The following is a 17,524-nucleotide window of genomic DNA, read 5'->3' as shown; positions in this document are numbered from 1 at the left end:
GTCCATGCCTCATTCTTGGTGGGGCTGGTTCACACATATAGCTCACCACCTGACAACCATCACATCAAGTGATGACATACATGTGTGATTTATCTTAACGCCTTTCAGTAGAGTTAGTCCACAAAACCTTGGCAAGTAAGCAGTTGTGAGCTACTTGCCTGTGTGAACCACTCTGTTAGGACTGTCAAAACTGGAGGCAGGATATTGATTGAGTTCTGCCTTGTTAAAAATCTGCTTTGGGGAGACTTGGGTGCTGCCTGTCCACATAACACTGTGTAACTGTATCTGCTGCCAGCTGGACTAAGCCCAGCATTCAATTCAGCTCCAGTTTTGTATGCTGAACTGGTCAGGGCTCTAGTTGGACCTGCTTTTTAAGTGTATGATGAATCTCCTGGTTGTGTAAATTGGCCGTGATGCATATGCTACAAGAGGGTACTGAACAACTTTGTCCCAAGTCACATTTGTTTGTCCTTCTCTGTAGTAATGATGGGGGTGATGACTAATACTCATAGCTGTCAACCTGCAGATTTGAAAATAAGGGACCAGCAGCCTTGAAAATAAGGGACCTGCATCACCTGTTCCAGGCACTCCAGTCTTCCTATCCTGTTGCAGTCTGGTCAAACCCATGCTGGTAGCTTCGAGAACACTGTCCAACCAATTTTGTAACCAGAGGTTCAACTGAATAGAATCTGAATCACATGCACCACAAGGCCTATGCAGCCTCAACTTAAGATGGCTCCCCGGCCTGGCTTTGCACTGCAAAGTTTGCAGCAGCACGTGTAACAAAATGGCGTCCAGCATTCAAAAACCCCTCAGCTTGCATTAACTAGCCACACACAAGGCATGCAAGCTCCACCCCTCAGTCGTTCTTAGACTTCTTATTGGGGGAGCAACACAGCCAAGCAACACAGTTAGAGCCTCCCTCCTCCCTGGCCGGCAGGGAGGGAGGGAGAGGAGCTGCTTCCTTTGAAATTTAAGGGACATCATTTAAGGGACATCCATCAATAAGGGACAGCAGCAGGACATGGCGCTGGAATAAGGGACTGTCCCTTCAAATAAGGGACACTTGACAGCTATGCTAATACTTCCCTCCCCTCTTCTTTGTAGCAAAGTGTAGTCTTATCTTACATGGGTGGTGTTTGCTTTTGTTCTGTCTGGGTAAGGGAACTGGTCCTTGCTTGGTCAGTACAACTTTTCTAAATGAGGAGCACAAGAGTTCCCCAGAAGCTTATTAGAGGCTATTCCCAATGAATTGGAATTCATGAATTCCCAAAATTGAAAATGGTGCATAAGCCTCTCTAAAAGACAACCCCGTCCGTCCCTTTCACTAGTCTCTTCTTACAACGTGATGGTTGCATTCTCTGTGCAGTTGAAGCTGTGGTGAGGCCAGCAAAAGGTCTGGCCAGCAGTTCTTTTGAACCATGAGCTCTAAGACACTCCCAAATTCTTGCAATGCACAGGGGGGGATTCCTTGGCAGGTAAGTCCAAGGATTCCCTGAAGGTAGAAAGTTGGAAATAACTTTTTTTTTAAATAGCAGGTTGCACAAAAAGTAAAGGTACCCCTGACCATCAGGTCCAGTCGTGACCGACTCTAGGGTTGCACGCTCATCTCGCTCTATAGGCCGGGAGCCGGTGTTTGTCCGCAGACAGCTTCCGGGTTACGTGGCCAGCGTGACTAAGCCGCTTCTGGCAAGCCAGAGCAGCACACGGAAACACTGTTTACCTTCCTGCCAGGTAGCGGTCCCTATTTATCTACTTGCACTTTGACGTGCTTTCGAACTGCTAGGTTGACAGGAACTGGGACCGAACAACGGGAGCTCACCCCGTCGCGGGGATTCGAACCGCCGACCTTCCGATCGGCAAGTCCTAGGCTCTGTGGTTTTACCCACAGCGCCACCCGCACAAAACAAAACAGAAATAAATATTGTCTATGTATGCAACTTCATAGTACAAACATTTTTGTGTAATTACATTCTACTTGATTGGCACTTATTTTCCCATGCTTAAAGATTTTGTTTCTTTGTTTTACATTTCCCAGTCTTTGGATACTTACGTGTACACATGCATAAGTTATATTTTTTATCAGTAGAAAAGCTGAGGCAAAGGCAGCTGTCATCTGTTTAATTGATTCGTGTAATTTAAATGAGAGGAGCAGTACTTTGTAATTTTAATGCTTATGTTTAGCCCTAGAGTAAAATTGCATTATAAAACCTGGTAACTCTCATTCTTTTCTAGTCTAATTAACAAGATCAAACCTGGCATCATTAGAAAGATTAATCGTCTGTCAACACCAATAGCTGGGCTGGTAAGTCGTAAAGTATATTTTTACATTGTCAGTTTTGCTTTCTGGATTCTGTTTATTCAAATTAGCATTGGCAAATTGGATTTTTAGAGGTGATATTAATATAAGGTTTGGGTGCAGTACTGGCCATTGTGTGCCCTCCCATCAGCCCCAGTATGACAGGAGGTCAGGGATGATGGGAATTGTAGTCCAACAACATCTGGCTCCCCCCCTTGTTGTTTGCATGTTACAGTATAGATTTACTAGATGTTCACAACATGTTCTTAATGTATTGATATTGGTAAAGCTATGCCAAGCCCAGTAATGTACAGCAATATTTTCCTTGAGTTGGGTTTCATCTCATTCTTCATACCAACACAATTACTAAGCATTACTAATGTTGCCTTTAAAAGGATAGTCTTCTCTCTCTCTTTACTTCCTGCCTCCGTATGCAACATCTGGGTCAAGTTTTAAAGTAACTTATCCAGTGTTTTATGCACTCGAACCATGATCCCCTATCTTTCCTCCAATGATGGTATTCATTTAAATGTAACAAACTCTCCTGCCGTTGCTAAGCAAATAAATTATATTTTGAAACAGCAGATTAGTTTGTTACATTGCGCCATTTGAAACAGAAAATGTATTTTTAATAGGGATAAGCAACTTCAGGTCTAGGGGGTCTTAACACTTCCTATGTTGGACACATTATCTATTTCACCCCTGATGACCCCAGTTAAACTTGCCAAAATATACCATTTGTCTGATAATAAATGTTGGAAATGTAAAGAAAATGAAGGAACATTCTTTCACCTCTGGTGGACCTGCCCTAAAGTGAAGGTCTTCTGGGAAATGATATATAATGAGCTGAAAAAGGTATTTAAGTATACCTTCACTAAGAAACCAGAGGCCTTCCTTCTGGGTATTGTCGGCCAGAAGGTGTTAAAGAAGGATAGAACATTCTTTATGTATGCAACAACGGCAGCAAGGATACTCATCGCTAAGAACTGGAAAACTCAAGATCTACCCACACTGGAAGAATGGCAGATGCAGCTGATGGACTATATGCAACTGGCGGAGATGACTGGCAGAATTCGAGACCTGGGAGAAGAAAGGATTGAAGAAGATTGGAAGAAATTTAAGATTTATCTACAAAAATATTGTGATTTAGAGGAATGTTAATAAGGATGCTTGGTTATAAATAATTGGCCATCACTAAATTGGATCGGAAATTGATGATAAATGAGATTAAGAGAAACAAAAATTTGTTGGAGAATTGTTACACTATATTGAATTGAGTGGTTATAAATTTGCAAATAAGATGATAATTTGCTTGAAAAAAATTATTAACGATGTAAGTGGGAGCGGGAGACGTGAGGAAGTCCAAAGAAGTTATGAAATTTTGTTAAAACAAAGCAATGCTGTTTATTATCTTTGTATTTCTTTTATAAAAAACCCTAATAAATATTTTATATATAAAAAAAATATCTATTTCACCCCTGGGGGATACAGGAAAATATCTTTTTACACCACATTCCCTTGCGCAGTGAGTCAACATTTAGCCCTTCCATAGCAGGAAAAGTGACATTTGAACCAAAATAGACATTTTATGGCAGATTACCACTGAAGAAAGGGTAAAATTGCTCCTCATCCAATCTGTGTAGCTGTTATCCAAATGCTCATTCCCTATGGCTGCTGCTTACCAAAGAAAATCATGTTGGGGCAGATCCATCATGGATGCCTTTGCAGCATCTAACGTGGTCCTCAGAAGATGAGGAGAACTAGAGAGCAGCTTTATTGCTGATGGCATAAGTGCAGTGCGGGGGGAATCAGAAGCCTTGGTATCTTAAGGTGAGCATCCGTGTTGTATAATGAGAGGGACTGTACTAAGACACAGCTCTTCACCTACTGGAAGATGTTTGGGAGAGGGGAGGTATTGATAGCCTTTTTAGTTGTGTTAAAAATATCTCACCAGTTGGGAACGTGAGTTGCTGACCAAAATGTTTATAGGTAATGAATTATTTTTAAAACAAAACAAAGAAGAGGTGAGTTCCCTCAGGTGAAGTAGTATTTTAATGCATTGGGCATGGTAGGTAGGATTATTTTTAGACCAGAACCCATCGCATTCTTCACAGTACTGTTCGTCACTAAGCACATTTGAATGTTATTTCTCTTGAAAATGTTTGGGGAGCGATTGAACGTTTTGAATCGGGCATTGTGTACTGCAGGAAGGGCAGCATTCCAATTAGCAAATTCCATCTGTGTGATGCTCTTTACATAAAAAAGCATGCAGTGAAAGCTGGGCTTCTTAAGCTGCAAATAAGATGCGAAGCAAGCATTTCCACAGGAAAACTAAGAGTGTGTTGCTGGGGTGGGGGTTGGGGAAGCTAAACTAAAAGACAGATAATATGTTCTGAAGTATGCATATCTAGGGTAAAGTAAAGGCCCCTCACAGGTAGTCCTTGCCATTAAAAAACCCCCCACAATAATGCATGAGGGCATGGAACCAAACCTCTGCAGCAAAACATGAATTGTGATTGTGTTAGTTAGCTACACAAGTACGCCCAGTCCCAGCTTGGTTGCAGAGATAGTCTGCTGTGCCTTGGCATTCTATAGAATTGACAAGCAGGGGAAAAATGTAAGCATATGTCCGTATACATCAGGAGTGAGGGCAATGCAAGGGCCACACTTCTTCTGGGTAAACTTTCAAGAGCCCCATGAGCAGGCAAAAATGAACAGAGCAATGAATTACCTCTGTATCATTGTGTGTCTAGTTTCTGCACACATGTCTGTATCTTCCATCCCAACAAGAGGCATTATCAAAATTCAAAGACACAATCCAACCAGCTGAAAGGTGGGTGGATTGCCAGTGAGGGAAGTATTATGGGCTGGCTGTGTGTGATGGGGGAATGTCCTGAAGATCAAATGGGGCCATATTTGGCTCCTGCAACTGAGATGTCTCCCCCAATCCCCTGCTGTACATATTTTCTTTTCTCTATACTGTATGTGCTGAAGCTTGTATCTCTGAGTGTTTTGTTAGTGCAATATATGTTCCATGCAGCCCACAAACAAATTTATAAATGGCAGCAAGGTCCTTTACAACAGGAAGGGTTTTCTGTCCCTGTGCTAGACAGTTGAAAACTTTACATGAACTTTCCTCTGTAGTGCTATTGTGCACACTTGCTGAATGTGGGTGTGTCCTGAGCAGTTGGGGATAATGTTCGCAGTGGAAGCACAAACAAGTCAACAAATGGTATTTGTGGATGATTAAACACAGCAGCGGAGCTAAGGCGTTCAAAGGTCATTGATGCCATAAAGGGTAAGCATATTTTTGCCTGCCCTGTTAAGAGATTGTTCTGCATTGTGTTTCCTGCTTACCACTGGAATTGCAGCTGGAACCACGGCAGGTCTGAACCACAAACCAGTTAAGCCAGAGCAAATAGTTTCTAGTGGGTGTAGCATTTTTGAGCATCAGGGCCCTGCAATGTTTTCAAGCTGAATTCTTAGTAAATGTACTCCTGACTTCAGTGTAGGAGGCAATGCGTTGGCAGCCCTGGCAATGGGTGGATGAGGAATGTGCAACATTTGCCCTGCCCTTTACACTTCCTGGGCAGCTGTCTAGATTCAGGCAACTTTTAGCCTGTATTTCTTCTCCAACTCTGGTTTGACAAGTGAGTGTTTGTGTGATTTGCCACCACTGCTGTTTGTCAACGTTCCCCTCTGTTAACAAAACTACCAAGTGTCAACAGAAGCACATACTCCAGAAGACTGTGCCGTTCTACAGAGTGATGTGTGTTCTGAGGTTTATAGCAATAAAAGCAAGCATCAACTGTAGCAGCCTGTTCACAGGAAGCAAATGCAGGAAAGGTTTAATGGACTGAAAGAAACCTCCAAGCTTCAAATGAATCTCTGCACCTGTTATGTTTTCAGATAATATGATACCTTGAGAGTTAAACTGCTCTACTTCAATTCACATTGAAATCCTTTATCTTGCACCTGAGACACTCTAAAGAAATTAAGGGATTCATAGGTGGTAGCCTTGCATTCTTAGTTGCCAATATCTCTCTAAAGTTGTCTTCTCCTAATGCCATATTCTGGCATTCTAAGGTCATATTACAAACTTTTGTTATTACAAAACGAAGGTCCGCTAAAGGGAGTGGTGTGGGTGGTGCTGTGGTGTAAACCACAGAGCCTAGGGCTTGCTGATCAGAAGGTCGGCGGTTCGAATCCCCGCGACGGGGTGAGCTCCTGTTGTTCAGTCCCAGCTCCTACCCACCTAGCAGTTCAAAAGCACATCAAAGTGCAAGTAGATAAATAGGTACCGCTCCAGCGGGAAGGCAAACGGCGTTTCTGTGCGCTGCTCTGGTTCACCAGAAGCAGCTTAGGCATGTTGGCCACGTGACCCGGAAGCTGTATGCCGGCTCCCTCAGCCAGTAAAGCGAGATGAGCGCCGCAACCCGAGAGTCATCCATGACTGGACCTAATGGTCAGGGGTCCCTTTACCTTTAAGGCCCACTAAAGTACCGATCTTAGCTCATCCCTTATTCCAAAACACTTTTATCAGTACCCTTATGTGAGATTTTCTTGGGCTCTTTCTGCTTGTATCCCAAGAGGAAGTAGGTTCTAGGGGAGGGAAAGGAGCCAGAAAAGGCACCGCCAGGTGTTTTGAGCTACAACTCCCATCAGCTGTAGTCAGCATGGGGAATGGTCAGAGATGATTGTAACCCAAAATATGTTTGGTTCACCAGGTTGGGAGTAGTTGTGTTACACAGCACTAATGTCTAAATGTCAGTAACCCATCAGAAGAGTTGGATAAGTCTTTTGAGGCCCTCTAGTTCAACCTCCTGTCTCAGTTTCAAGAAATTCCATGCTGAAATATCTCCAATAGATAGCTGCCCATCCTCTGCTTGAAAATCTTGAGTGAGATAGAGTCCACCACCCCTTCTAGGTAACTGGTTCCATTGTCACACTGCTGTTGCTGTCAATAAATTTAGAATCAGGGAATTGTAAAGTCGGAAGGACCCAGAGTGTCATCTGCTCCAATACCCTGCAGTGCAGGAAAACCTTCAGCCCACAGCTATAATCTTTTAACTGAAGCCCATTCATTCTAGTCCTATATGTTTCTATAACTGTTGAAATTAAGCAAGATCCTTCTAACTACTGCATATTCCTCTTTTCCCCTGCCCCCCCCATGGCAACATTTTGTAAATTTATTCATTCTTCACTCAATTCCAATACAGATCACTTTTCATCACAGGAGGTCACAAAATGGTTTGCATTTTTTTTATGTTTTGTCATCTCTGTCACTGTCTTAACTATTCTAAACCCTGGTTTTAAAAGGGTGATAAGCACAGACATTTTGTATCTTTAGTAAAGGTAAAGGGACCCCTGACCGTTAGGTCCAGTCGGGAACGACTCTGGGGTTGTGGCGGTCATCTCACTTTACTGGCCGAGGGAGCCGGTGTACAGCTTCTGGGTCATGTGGCCAGCATGACTAAGCCGCTTCTGGTGAACCAGAGCAGCACACAGAAACGCCATTTACCTTCCCACCAGAGCGGTACCTATTTATCTACTTGCACTTTGATGTGCTTTCGAACTGCTAGGTTGGCAGAAGCAGGGACCGAGCAACGGGCGCTCACCCCGTCATGGGGATTCGAACCACCAACCTTCTGATCTTTAGTAAAAGGTAAAGGTACCCCTACCCGTACGGGCCAGTCGTGTCCGACTCTAGGGTTGCGCGCTCATCTCGCTTAAGAAGCCGGGAGCCAGCGCTGTCCGGAGACACTTCCGGTTCACGTGGCCAGCGTGACAAAGCTGCTCTGGCGAGCCAGCACCAGCGCCGCACACGGAAACGCCGTTTACCTTCCCACTATAAAGTGGTACCTATTTATCTACTTGCATTTAGGGGTGCTTTCGAACTGCTAGGTGGGCAGGAGCTGGGACTGAACGACGGGAGCTCACCCCGCCGCGGGGATTCGAACCGCCGACCTTGCGATCAGCAAGTCCTAGGCACTGAGGTTTTACCCACAGCGCCACCCGTGTCCCTACTTTTCCCTAAATCAGACTGAGAGGGAACTTTCATCTTGGCACAGTGGTACCTAAGGTTTGCAGGTCTTTCTCCCAAATCCTTCCATCTGATGGAAGGGGGTGTCTCTGTTTCCTGCAGTGTGTTCACTTAGCCCAGGGATCAATCTTTCTGTATTTGTCAGCTGTGCAGCCCCTGTAACTGAGAGAGGCAGCTGAAGCCAGATCAAAAGCAGGTTTGCCAAGGGTCATTAGGAAATAGTAAGTACCGTAAGTGGCTGAACTGGTGAAAGAAGCATGCGGCTCCCTTTGCCCGATGAGTAGAGCCGATTGCCCTGATATGTAACTTAATATGAAATGCTTTGCATCCCTCTTCACTATATAAAATGTATGCGCCCAGTTCAGCACCAAGTAAAGGAGGAATTATGTGTCTTTTATATGCTTTGTATGCTTGGTTTGTGTTGTTCTCCATTTTTAATCATCTGGATGGGCAAAGGGCTATGCTTAGTGTGAAAGTGTGCCCCAGACATGAAAGCTGTTGGCTTTGTGATGTTGTCATCATGAGCTACTTTTTAAAGGCAGTGCAAAGATTTAAATGTACTGTCTGACCTTTGAGATTTACTCCCTATTTTATATTGGTTTGAAGTGTTGGACTTTGCCTTCACATGAGGTCTTCCATCCCAAATACTATAACTGTGTCTACAGAAGTAGAAATGTGATTTGACTTACAGTTTGTGCATGTGCAAGAGAAAGAGAGGGAGATTTTGAGTTTATAAATTATACCCTTGCAATATCTCTGCTGGCTTTAGATGCAACAGATTAGGGGAAGCTGGCTGCAAAAGAAGGCAGAAAATGTGGGAGGAGAGTTACGGTTTAGTTGCACATTTTACACGCAGGCTCCCCTGGCCTCCCCTTTGCTCAGGTAAAAATTATGTGCACTGCTAAACTTGCTACCACACAGTGGTCTAGTTAGGCCTTCTCTATCAAAGTTGCATCAATCTTTAGTGCAGCCTGGAGAAAAGCAACTTTGGTTCTTCTCCTTTTTACATAGATGGAATGTCACAGTCAGCTGAGATTAGTGTCTGGGAATTCTGGGCTTCCCACTCATGTGACCAGCCGCCTGTTTCTCTCCATGCGCCATAACGATAATTAGTAATTCTAATGCATGTGTGATGAATACTTAGTCACAAAGCCTTTTTGCCCTCTGAATGCAAAAACCAAAGCCAGCTATTTGTTGTGTTGTTTCTAATAAATGGAGTGTGAGTACCAATGTGCAGCTCTGACTCAGTTAACTACATGCACCTCCAAGCATGGAACTGAATTACAGTGGTACCTCATCTAGCGTCCGCCTCGTCGAGCATCCATTCCGTCGAACGTCCACAGCAAACCCGGAAGTACCGGAACGGGTTACTTCCGGGTTTGCTGCATGCACAGAGGTGCACACCGCTCCTCGCATGTGTGCAGACACGGCACTTTGCCCAGCGTCCTTTTCGGCCAGCGACCAGGGCTCCGGAACGGATCCTGGTTGCAAAACAAGGTCCCACTGTAATTGTAGAATGCATAAGCTTTTATGGTCCAACATAATAAATTCCCTATGTATGAAAAAGCTCATTTTATAACTCTGCAGATCTTGAGATTGTAGTCTGGAAGTATCCTTCACAAATTATTTATGATCCATAGGAGTTGAAGGGAGGTAAAAAACACACACACACAAAATACAAAAGTGGCAGTAGTTCAGGTAATTCCAAATCATGAGAAATTTTTATTTTCTTCCTTAGTCTTAACATTTATTATGTGCTCCAGTGTTTGAAAATGATCGTTATGTTTTAGTCCACATCTGCTGTAAAATTTGGGGCATGGCCATTGTGAAAAGTTGAGTTATGCTGCCACAGAAATATTAGTTAATGTTTGAAACATATAAACTGCCCTAATCCCTGTTTTCTGCAGGTGGATTTTTTTGGTCCAGGAAATTCTCTTTTGTTTCTAATGCCCTTTCTGAGACTCGCCTCTAGACTGAACATACTTTCTAATGAATGAAGATTGTTTTTTTTTTTTAATTTTAAGCAGCAATTTCAAAAAGGAAACACTGTTAAGACTTAGTCTTCCCCTGCATTTTTTTTTTAACCACTGAAAGTTTTTGGTATACAAGGTGTGCTTTTAAAGGTCACCCCCTCACTCTCAGCCTGAACTTCCTCACAGAGCTGTTATGAGGATAACATGGGAAGGAGGAAATCTGTATTTAAACCACCATGAGCCCCTTGCAGAAAAGGTGGGGTGTTAGTCGCCACTGCTGCTACTATACACTTCCTAGTTGGATCTGTATGTGTCCTGGTTGTACTCTACTACAGCACTGCACCAGTGGCCCTTCTTTATAATTAGGGCAATTGCTTCACTTTCTGATTCCAGCCAATTGGGACCATGCCAGTATGGAGCCAATCATGTGTAGCTGTATACGAAAGTCACAGCTCTTGAAGGGGGAGAGGAATGAATATTGGCCTCTTGCCGACAAAGCAACTGGGCAGAAACATTTGTCTTCGCATGGTGTGCTGGCAGAAAACTGCTCACCAGAACAGCATAGAAAGGCAAGAATACCAATCTGATTAAGACCTGTAAAAAGAGCAAAAAGTGGACAGTGTCCTTTGGGTGGGTGGGGAACACTGATTTATGTGAAATCCGCACACACCAGTTTTGGCTCATCGGTAATAAGAACAGGTAGGGAAAGTATAGACTAGGGGTGGGGGTTGGAGAATGTTTACTCTTGCATATAAGCATTATTTTGAAAACAAATTAATAGGAACTGTACACTTGATTGAAGATAATGATATACCAGTGTAACAACTCGGAAAAGCATAAACTAGTTTTTGTACTGTTGGGTATGCAAAAAACACTTTGGAGATCTTGCAGGAAAGTGAATTGCAAAGAGAGTTGTGATAAGAAGTTGGGAGAGTTTCTGTTTCTAGAACTGCATTTTATGAAATTAGTAACAGCACCCTTGTTTGCACATCGCATTGAAACATACAGTGGTACCTCGCAAGACGAATGCCTCAAAAGACGGAAAACTCGCAAAACGAAAGAGTTTTTCGTTTTTTGAGTTGCTTCACAAGACGGATTTCCCTATGGGCTTGCTTCGCAAGACGGAAACGTCTTGCAAGTTTGTTTCCTTTGTCTTGCAAGTTTGTTTCCTTTTTCTTAAAACCGTGCATTCACTTCGAGGAGCAACTCATAGCACGCGGTGTGGTAGCCTTTTTTGAGGTTTTTGAAGACTTTGGTGATTTTTGAAGCTTTTCCAAAGTCCGTGCTTCGCAAGACGAAAAAATCGCAAGGCGAAAAAACTTGCGGAATGAATTAATTTCGTCTTGTGAGGCACCACTGTAGTTAGAAACAAACCTTGGTTTCACTTGAGTGAGCAGCATGATAGGCAGAACTTACTGCTGTGTGCCTTTTCCCACTCCTGTTCCCACATCATTGGGGAAACAAGCCAGTGTCTGGCTTGTCATGACTTTTGAACTCAGGCTTATGCCTTGTTTCTCTCCCTTCAAACCAAACCTTGGCTGGAAGCCGGTCTGGTTTACTCTCTCCCCTCCCACTGCAGTCATTTGTGGCAGGAGAAAAATGAACAAGCCCCTCCCCCTTTCCCCATGCCCCCTTCTTCTGCCTTGACTGGCGTAAGCTGGCAGGGTTTTCGAACTGGTGGTTTTGCCTCAAAGGAATTCTTCCCCCTTCTCAGCCTCCATAGGATTGCTCTGTAAATATTCCAGTGCAAATACTTTTGGCTATTGGAATCTGAGATCAGCTTTGAGATCTTATGCAGTATGTAAAATTAACCGGGTGCACTGTAGATTACTTAATTAATATGTCAGACATGGTAAATCAGATTCCCAATTACTTTACGGCACCATAACATTTACCAATTCATTTACCCCCAGAACATATTCATAGGGAGAAGACCGTCAGTGCCATTTTAAAGTAAAAACTGCTGTTGTAAACTGTCTGTACACGTGGGGGGGGGGGGATAGTCTGATTTTCATTCTAGATTGAACATGGTGTTGCGAACGGCACAGCTGGGGTGGCTGCCCATATTCTAGTCCAGCTGATCTCTATCAAAGGCTCCCACAAGAAATCTTACAGATTGTTAGAGTCCCCAGCTTCAGGTTGAGCTGAAAACAGGTTGTCTGCTGAAAACAAAACAGAATAATAATAAAAATCAATTGAAGATGGGATTTTTAAAATTCACATGGGACACTAAAAGATGCTTTGGTTCCTCAGTCCTCTTGTACAGCTAGAAGCAGGGACACTGGTAGAGTTAATCTTGCTTTCCATGAAACCTGCCTTGTTATACAAAAACCAAACATTGTGTTGTAAAATTAATTCTGGCCAGTTACTTAACAAGCCAACTTCAAATCAAAGGTTATGAAGCTAGCTTTTTAAACTAATCAGATTTAAACACACAAACAGACAAACAAACAAACAAACAAACAAACAAACAAACAAACAAACTAGAGAACCTTGTTTAACTGTAGTGCTAATCTGGGTATCCTTAAACTCTGCCAAAGGCATCCTTGTGACAATGAAGGAGAGGGGAGGTACCTCTTTCCTGCTTTTCTTTGCAATGTTAAACCATGGTTTAGCATCATGTGTGAATGCAGCCGTTTAAGCACCCTTTTTTGCTTTATCTTTATGAATCTCCAGTCTTAACATAAATATTGCTAGACCCTTCTGATTTGGTATTAAAGCTCATGTTTAGGTCCTTAGAAAGATCTCTTTCACTCAGCCAAGAGTAGAAAAAGATGTGTGTGTTGCATTATGTGGGTGAAATGTTTTAAAAGGAAGGGATGCCAAAATTCTGGGGCGGTGGGGGACAGTGGCGTAGCGTGGGAGGTGCAGGGGGGCCCGGCCACACCGGGCGCAACATCTGGGGGTTAGGGTTAGGGGGCGCAAATCCATGGGTTAGGGGGCGCAAATTACTTGCCTTGCCCCGGGTGCTGACAACCCACGCTACACCACTGGTGGGGGATTCTACATAACTGTGGACAACAGTTCATAACTTAGAGGCACATGACTTTGATTTTTTTAAAATGAAAAGTTGAGAGTGTTAATGTAATTATAAATTATGGTTTTTAGAATTTGTCTTAGAAGGTGGAGTGGTCTTTGCTGTTTCACATTCACTGGTAAATATGGACTCTGTTACTAAATATTTGAATTGGCATATTCGCTTCTAATACTGATGGGTATAGTAATACAATGTTCTTACAATGTCATGATTCATTAGATTCTACTTACGTGCCTCTTGGTATGCCCAATCCCTTACGTTCCCTTGCTGTTTAAGTTTTGTGAGGTATTAAAGGAATTAAACAAAAATCTTTCTAATGCAACTTAAGGTGGTCAAAATAAACACTGAAAGTCATTGAGTAAGGATGTGTGTATATTTAACAGCAACCTTTGGACTCGTAGACTCTGTGCATATATTTCATGCTAATTAATTCATACTCATTAAGTCTAGTTCTGGTTTTGCTTGCATAACACTGGTTTGAATAGTACATAAACCGGAGTGGCAGGCATGTAAATAATGGTAGAAAACAGTCCAAAATATGTGTTGGAAGATTGAATCTTCCTATGGCCTGGAGAAACTCCTGTAGTTTTTGCATCATAAACTAAGTGTTCTAATTTAGTTTAGGCTTCCTCTTCAAACCTAACCTCCCACCCACCCCGCCTCTCTGGTTGAATGTTAAAGATGTGCCATAACTTGTATTTCTGATACTACGTAAAAGCTGTTTGTCCTAGCCGAATAATGCAATGTTGGTACTTTGGGGTGTGCATGCTGGAATTTATATTTGTTACGTAAGGAGAACGTATGACTCCCCTCATAAGTATTTGTTTAAACAATAAAGAAAGCAAATATACTGAAGAGCTGGGAGGGTTCTGCCCAGATAGAATTAACAGGAAGCCAAGGGTTTTAAACTTTGTTTCCTACATAATAGATCTACGCTCTCTCTTGAGGATTTAAGTTGGTTTTAATGTAACCAGTGTATACTTGGATAGAATCAAAACAAGTTGTTCCATAATTTGAAAGATGACTTTTCTCTTAAAATCACATGGAGCCTATCATGGGTAAATCTGGCTGCTGGAATAATCCTCCTTCATCCGCTTGTGCCCTTCTTTTCTGGACTCGCAATTCAATAATTGGAATGGGTGGAGAAATACAGCTTTTGGCACTCACATATGCAATTATACAAGCACACAAGAGTGAAATTGTAGGTCTTGGTAAATAATAATTCTGTGTGTTGGGGAGTCAGCATTAACAGTGTAGCAAAACCATGGAGGGATATCTCGAAATACTGTGGGGAATAGGTGACAGTAGTAGCTCTGTGTGCACAGAATCCTAGAGTTGGGAGGGACCCCGAGGGACATCTAGTCCAACCCCCTGCAATGCAGGAATCTCAACTAGATCATACATGAGAAGGCAATCCAACCTGTGCTTAAAAACCACCAAGGAAGGAGAGTCTGCCACCTTTTGTGGAAGTGTGTTCCACTGTCGAGCAGCTCTTACTGTCAGAAAGTTCTTCCTGTTGTTTAGTCAGAATCTCCCTTCTTGCAACTTGAATCCATCAGTTTGGGTCCTAGCCTCTGGAGCAGATGAAAACAAGCTTGAAGAGGGCTATAATATCTCCTCTCAGTCTCCTCTTTACCAGCAGGATTTTATGGGCTTAGTAGACTGCATGCGGATCAGCCCCTTCACCCAATTTAATAATAATAATACATTTTATTTATACCCCGCCCTCCCCGGCCAGAGCCAGGCTCAGGGCAGCTAACACCAATAAAATCACAGTAAAAACATAATAGGGGGGAAAGAGAGGGGGGAGGGAAACACAATTTAAAATACAGGTTAAAATGCAATTTAAAATGCAGCCTCATTTTAAAGTAGCCGATAAATCAAGACCATAAGGGGAGGGAAACATAAGGGTCAGACCGAGTCCAAACCAAAGGCCAGGCAGAACAGCTCTGTCTTGCAGGCCCTGCGGAAAGATATCAAATCCCACAGGGCCCTAGTCTCTTGTGACAGAGCGTTCCAGCAAGTCGGGGCCAGTACTGAAAAGGCCCTGGTCCTAGTTGAGAGCAATCTAATCACTTTGCAACCTGGGACCTCCAAAATGTTGTCATTTGTGGACCTTAAGGTCCTCCATGGGGCATACCAGGAGAGGCGGTCCCATAAGTATGTGGGTCCTAGGCCGCATAGGGCTTTAAAGGTAAAAACCAGAAGAGAGCACAATTTTGCATAGGTTTTGCATTATATGCAAATATATGTCGTCTTTCACAGGGCCTCAAAGATAAACCTCTCACAAGCAATAAGAATGTGAACAGGTGAGGCTTTTCTCAATTATAGTTTCATAGTACAAAATACTTTAACCCATTCTATTTCTGCCTACCACCTGGCTGTTAGAGCTAGAAGAGCACTGTTCTCCCCAAGTGCCAACTCTAAGCCGTTCAAAGAACTCAAGTTTCATGAGTTGCAAACCAGGTAGGTTACACTAAGTCAGGGGTAGTGAGCCTTTTGGGCTCCACACGCCAGATCGTTATGAGATCCTAGCCTTGTAGGCCAAACTTGACATGTGGGCAGGGTCTGGCATCAATGTGATTGAGTGCTTGAGGCCTTTTTTTTGGTGCTTTAAAGTGACTTGCTCATGCAGCCGATGCAGCTGGCTTGGCTCTACCGCCCATCAGCTGATGGGTGGTAATGCTGAAGTCTACTTTCCGCTGGCACTGGCTTCAGAAGTGAGTTTCTGCAAGGAACTTGCTAGCACATCCAGTTTAGCTGATGGGTGATAAGCCAAAGACATACTTTTCAGGCTCCTGATTGTATTCTGGCAGCTGTACCTCCCCCTGCCCCACACATGATCAAGTTTGAGGCAGGTGGGCATGGCTTGTGGAAAACAGCCAGAGATTCTGCACCCTTACCGTATCTCTTTCCTCACTTTGATCTTAGACTGGCAATACCACGCTCAGTGGAAGATCAGGCACAGTATTTCACATCGTGGTTGGGGCTGAGCAGGTGTGGCAGGAGATCAAAAAGCATTTAATATTTATAGCAAGATTCAGATGCCCATACTTGGGTAAATTCAAGAGTAAACTGTTAAAAAGTAAGCAGTATACCGTAATTGAAAAGCATTGTTGTGGTTATTCATCCTCTTCCTGATAACTACAACAGTGTTATCTGCACAGGTCAGACAACTGCTCATTCCCCAACCCCTTCTTTTTTGTTAACAAAAGGGACTTGAGTCTTTGACATGAATGCCCCTTTTTGTGTTTATAGGATCAGGAACAGCCCACTGCAAGAATACATCCATTCTCCTCCCCCCCCCCCATGGGAGGAAATAAGTTAATCACATGCTGCATTTGTAGCTGCATTTCCCAACGAAAGAAAAAAGAAAGAAAGAAAGAAAGAAAGAGGGAGAGGGAAGTCCCAATATGCCAAGAGACTTGATGGCAACATCGGTCTGCACTGCAGGGTTGTCATATACATTTAGGGCCCCACTCTGGGCCGGCAAAACATTAGTATAGCAACACTGAGCTACTTTGCACGACTGATGTAACCCATGATTTACCCACCACAGCCATTTCTCCCCCCACCCCAAAGTATGGTATTATAATGATGGTTTTTATTTGCATTTTCTTTGATTTTATAAGTTCAAAGCAGAGTAATTTGGGGGGGGGGTGTGCCATTAACATATGAGAGTGCTGGAGGTGAAATAGTTAAACAGGTTACCCAATCAGAACCCAGGGGGTGGAGTCAGAGGGACTATAAAACCAGCTCTGAGAGGGGCGAAGGGAGGAGTTCATTGGGAGGTTGGTTGGAGTGGGAGTGAACTGGGATAGAGTCTGTGGGGAGGTTGAGTTAGTGTAGCCAAATAAGTTGAGTCAGGAACAGTTAGGAGCTAGGAAGACAAGTAAATATCTGAGAGGTGGTTTAGTGAGTGAGATAAGGTAGCGGAAGTTGCTTGGAGAAACAGATTCCTAGATCATTTAAAGTTATCTGTAGCATTTATCACTCACAGCTCTGACATTGCTCATTGGCCAAAAGAAGTTCGTTTTATAAGGGTTAAAAACCCATGAAGTCGGGTTGTGGTTCCCTTACCAGTACTGGGCCCAGTGCAGCTGCACCCCAGTCAGTACAAGGTTCTAGCAGATTATAGAATAGATTGGTGCAAAGTAAAAGAATTCAGGGTT

The 17,524-nt window shown here is 43.3% G+C and overlaps 1 protein-coding gene across 10 annotated transcripts in view; it reads left to right on the top strand.

Moving 5' to 3' along the window:
- LMO7 (LIM domain 7) overlaps positions 1-17,524 on the top strand; it is a 154,640-nt gene that overhangs the window by 50,584 nt on the left and 86,532 nt on the right. For all 10 annotated transcript variants that reach the window (XM_081857971.1, XM_081857975.1, XM_081857973.1 and 7 more), the window contains one exon: positions 2,236-2,305. In XM_081857971.1, the coding sequence (XP_081714097.1) occupies positions 2,236-2,305 (70 nt within the window). The remainder of the gene's footprint in view (positions 1-2,235; positions 2,306-17,524) is intronic.

This window comes from Podarcis erhardii (assembly GCF_964252035.2).
Source record: "Podarcis erhardii genome assembly, chromosome: 4".
Classification (NCBI taxonomy): Eukaryota; Metazoa; Chordata; class Lepidosauria; order Squamata; family Lacertidae; genus Podarcis; species Podarcis erhardii.
This window is presented reverse-complemented; position numbering and strand designations above follow the sequence as displayed.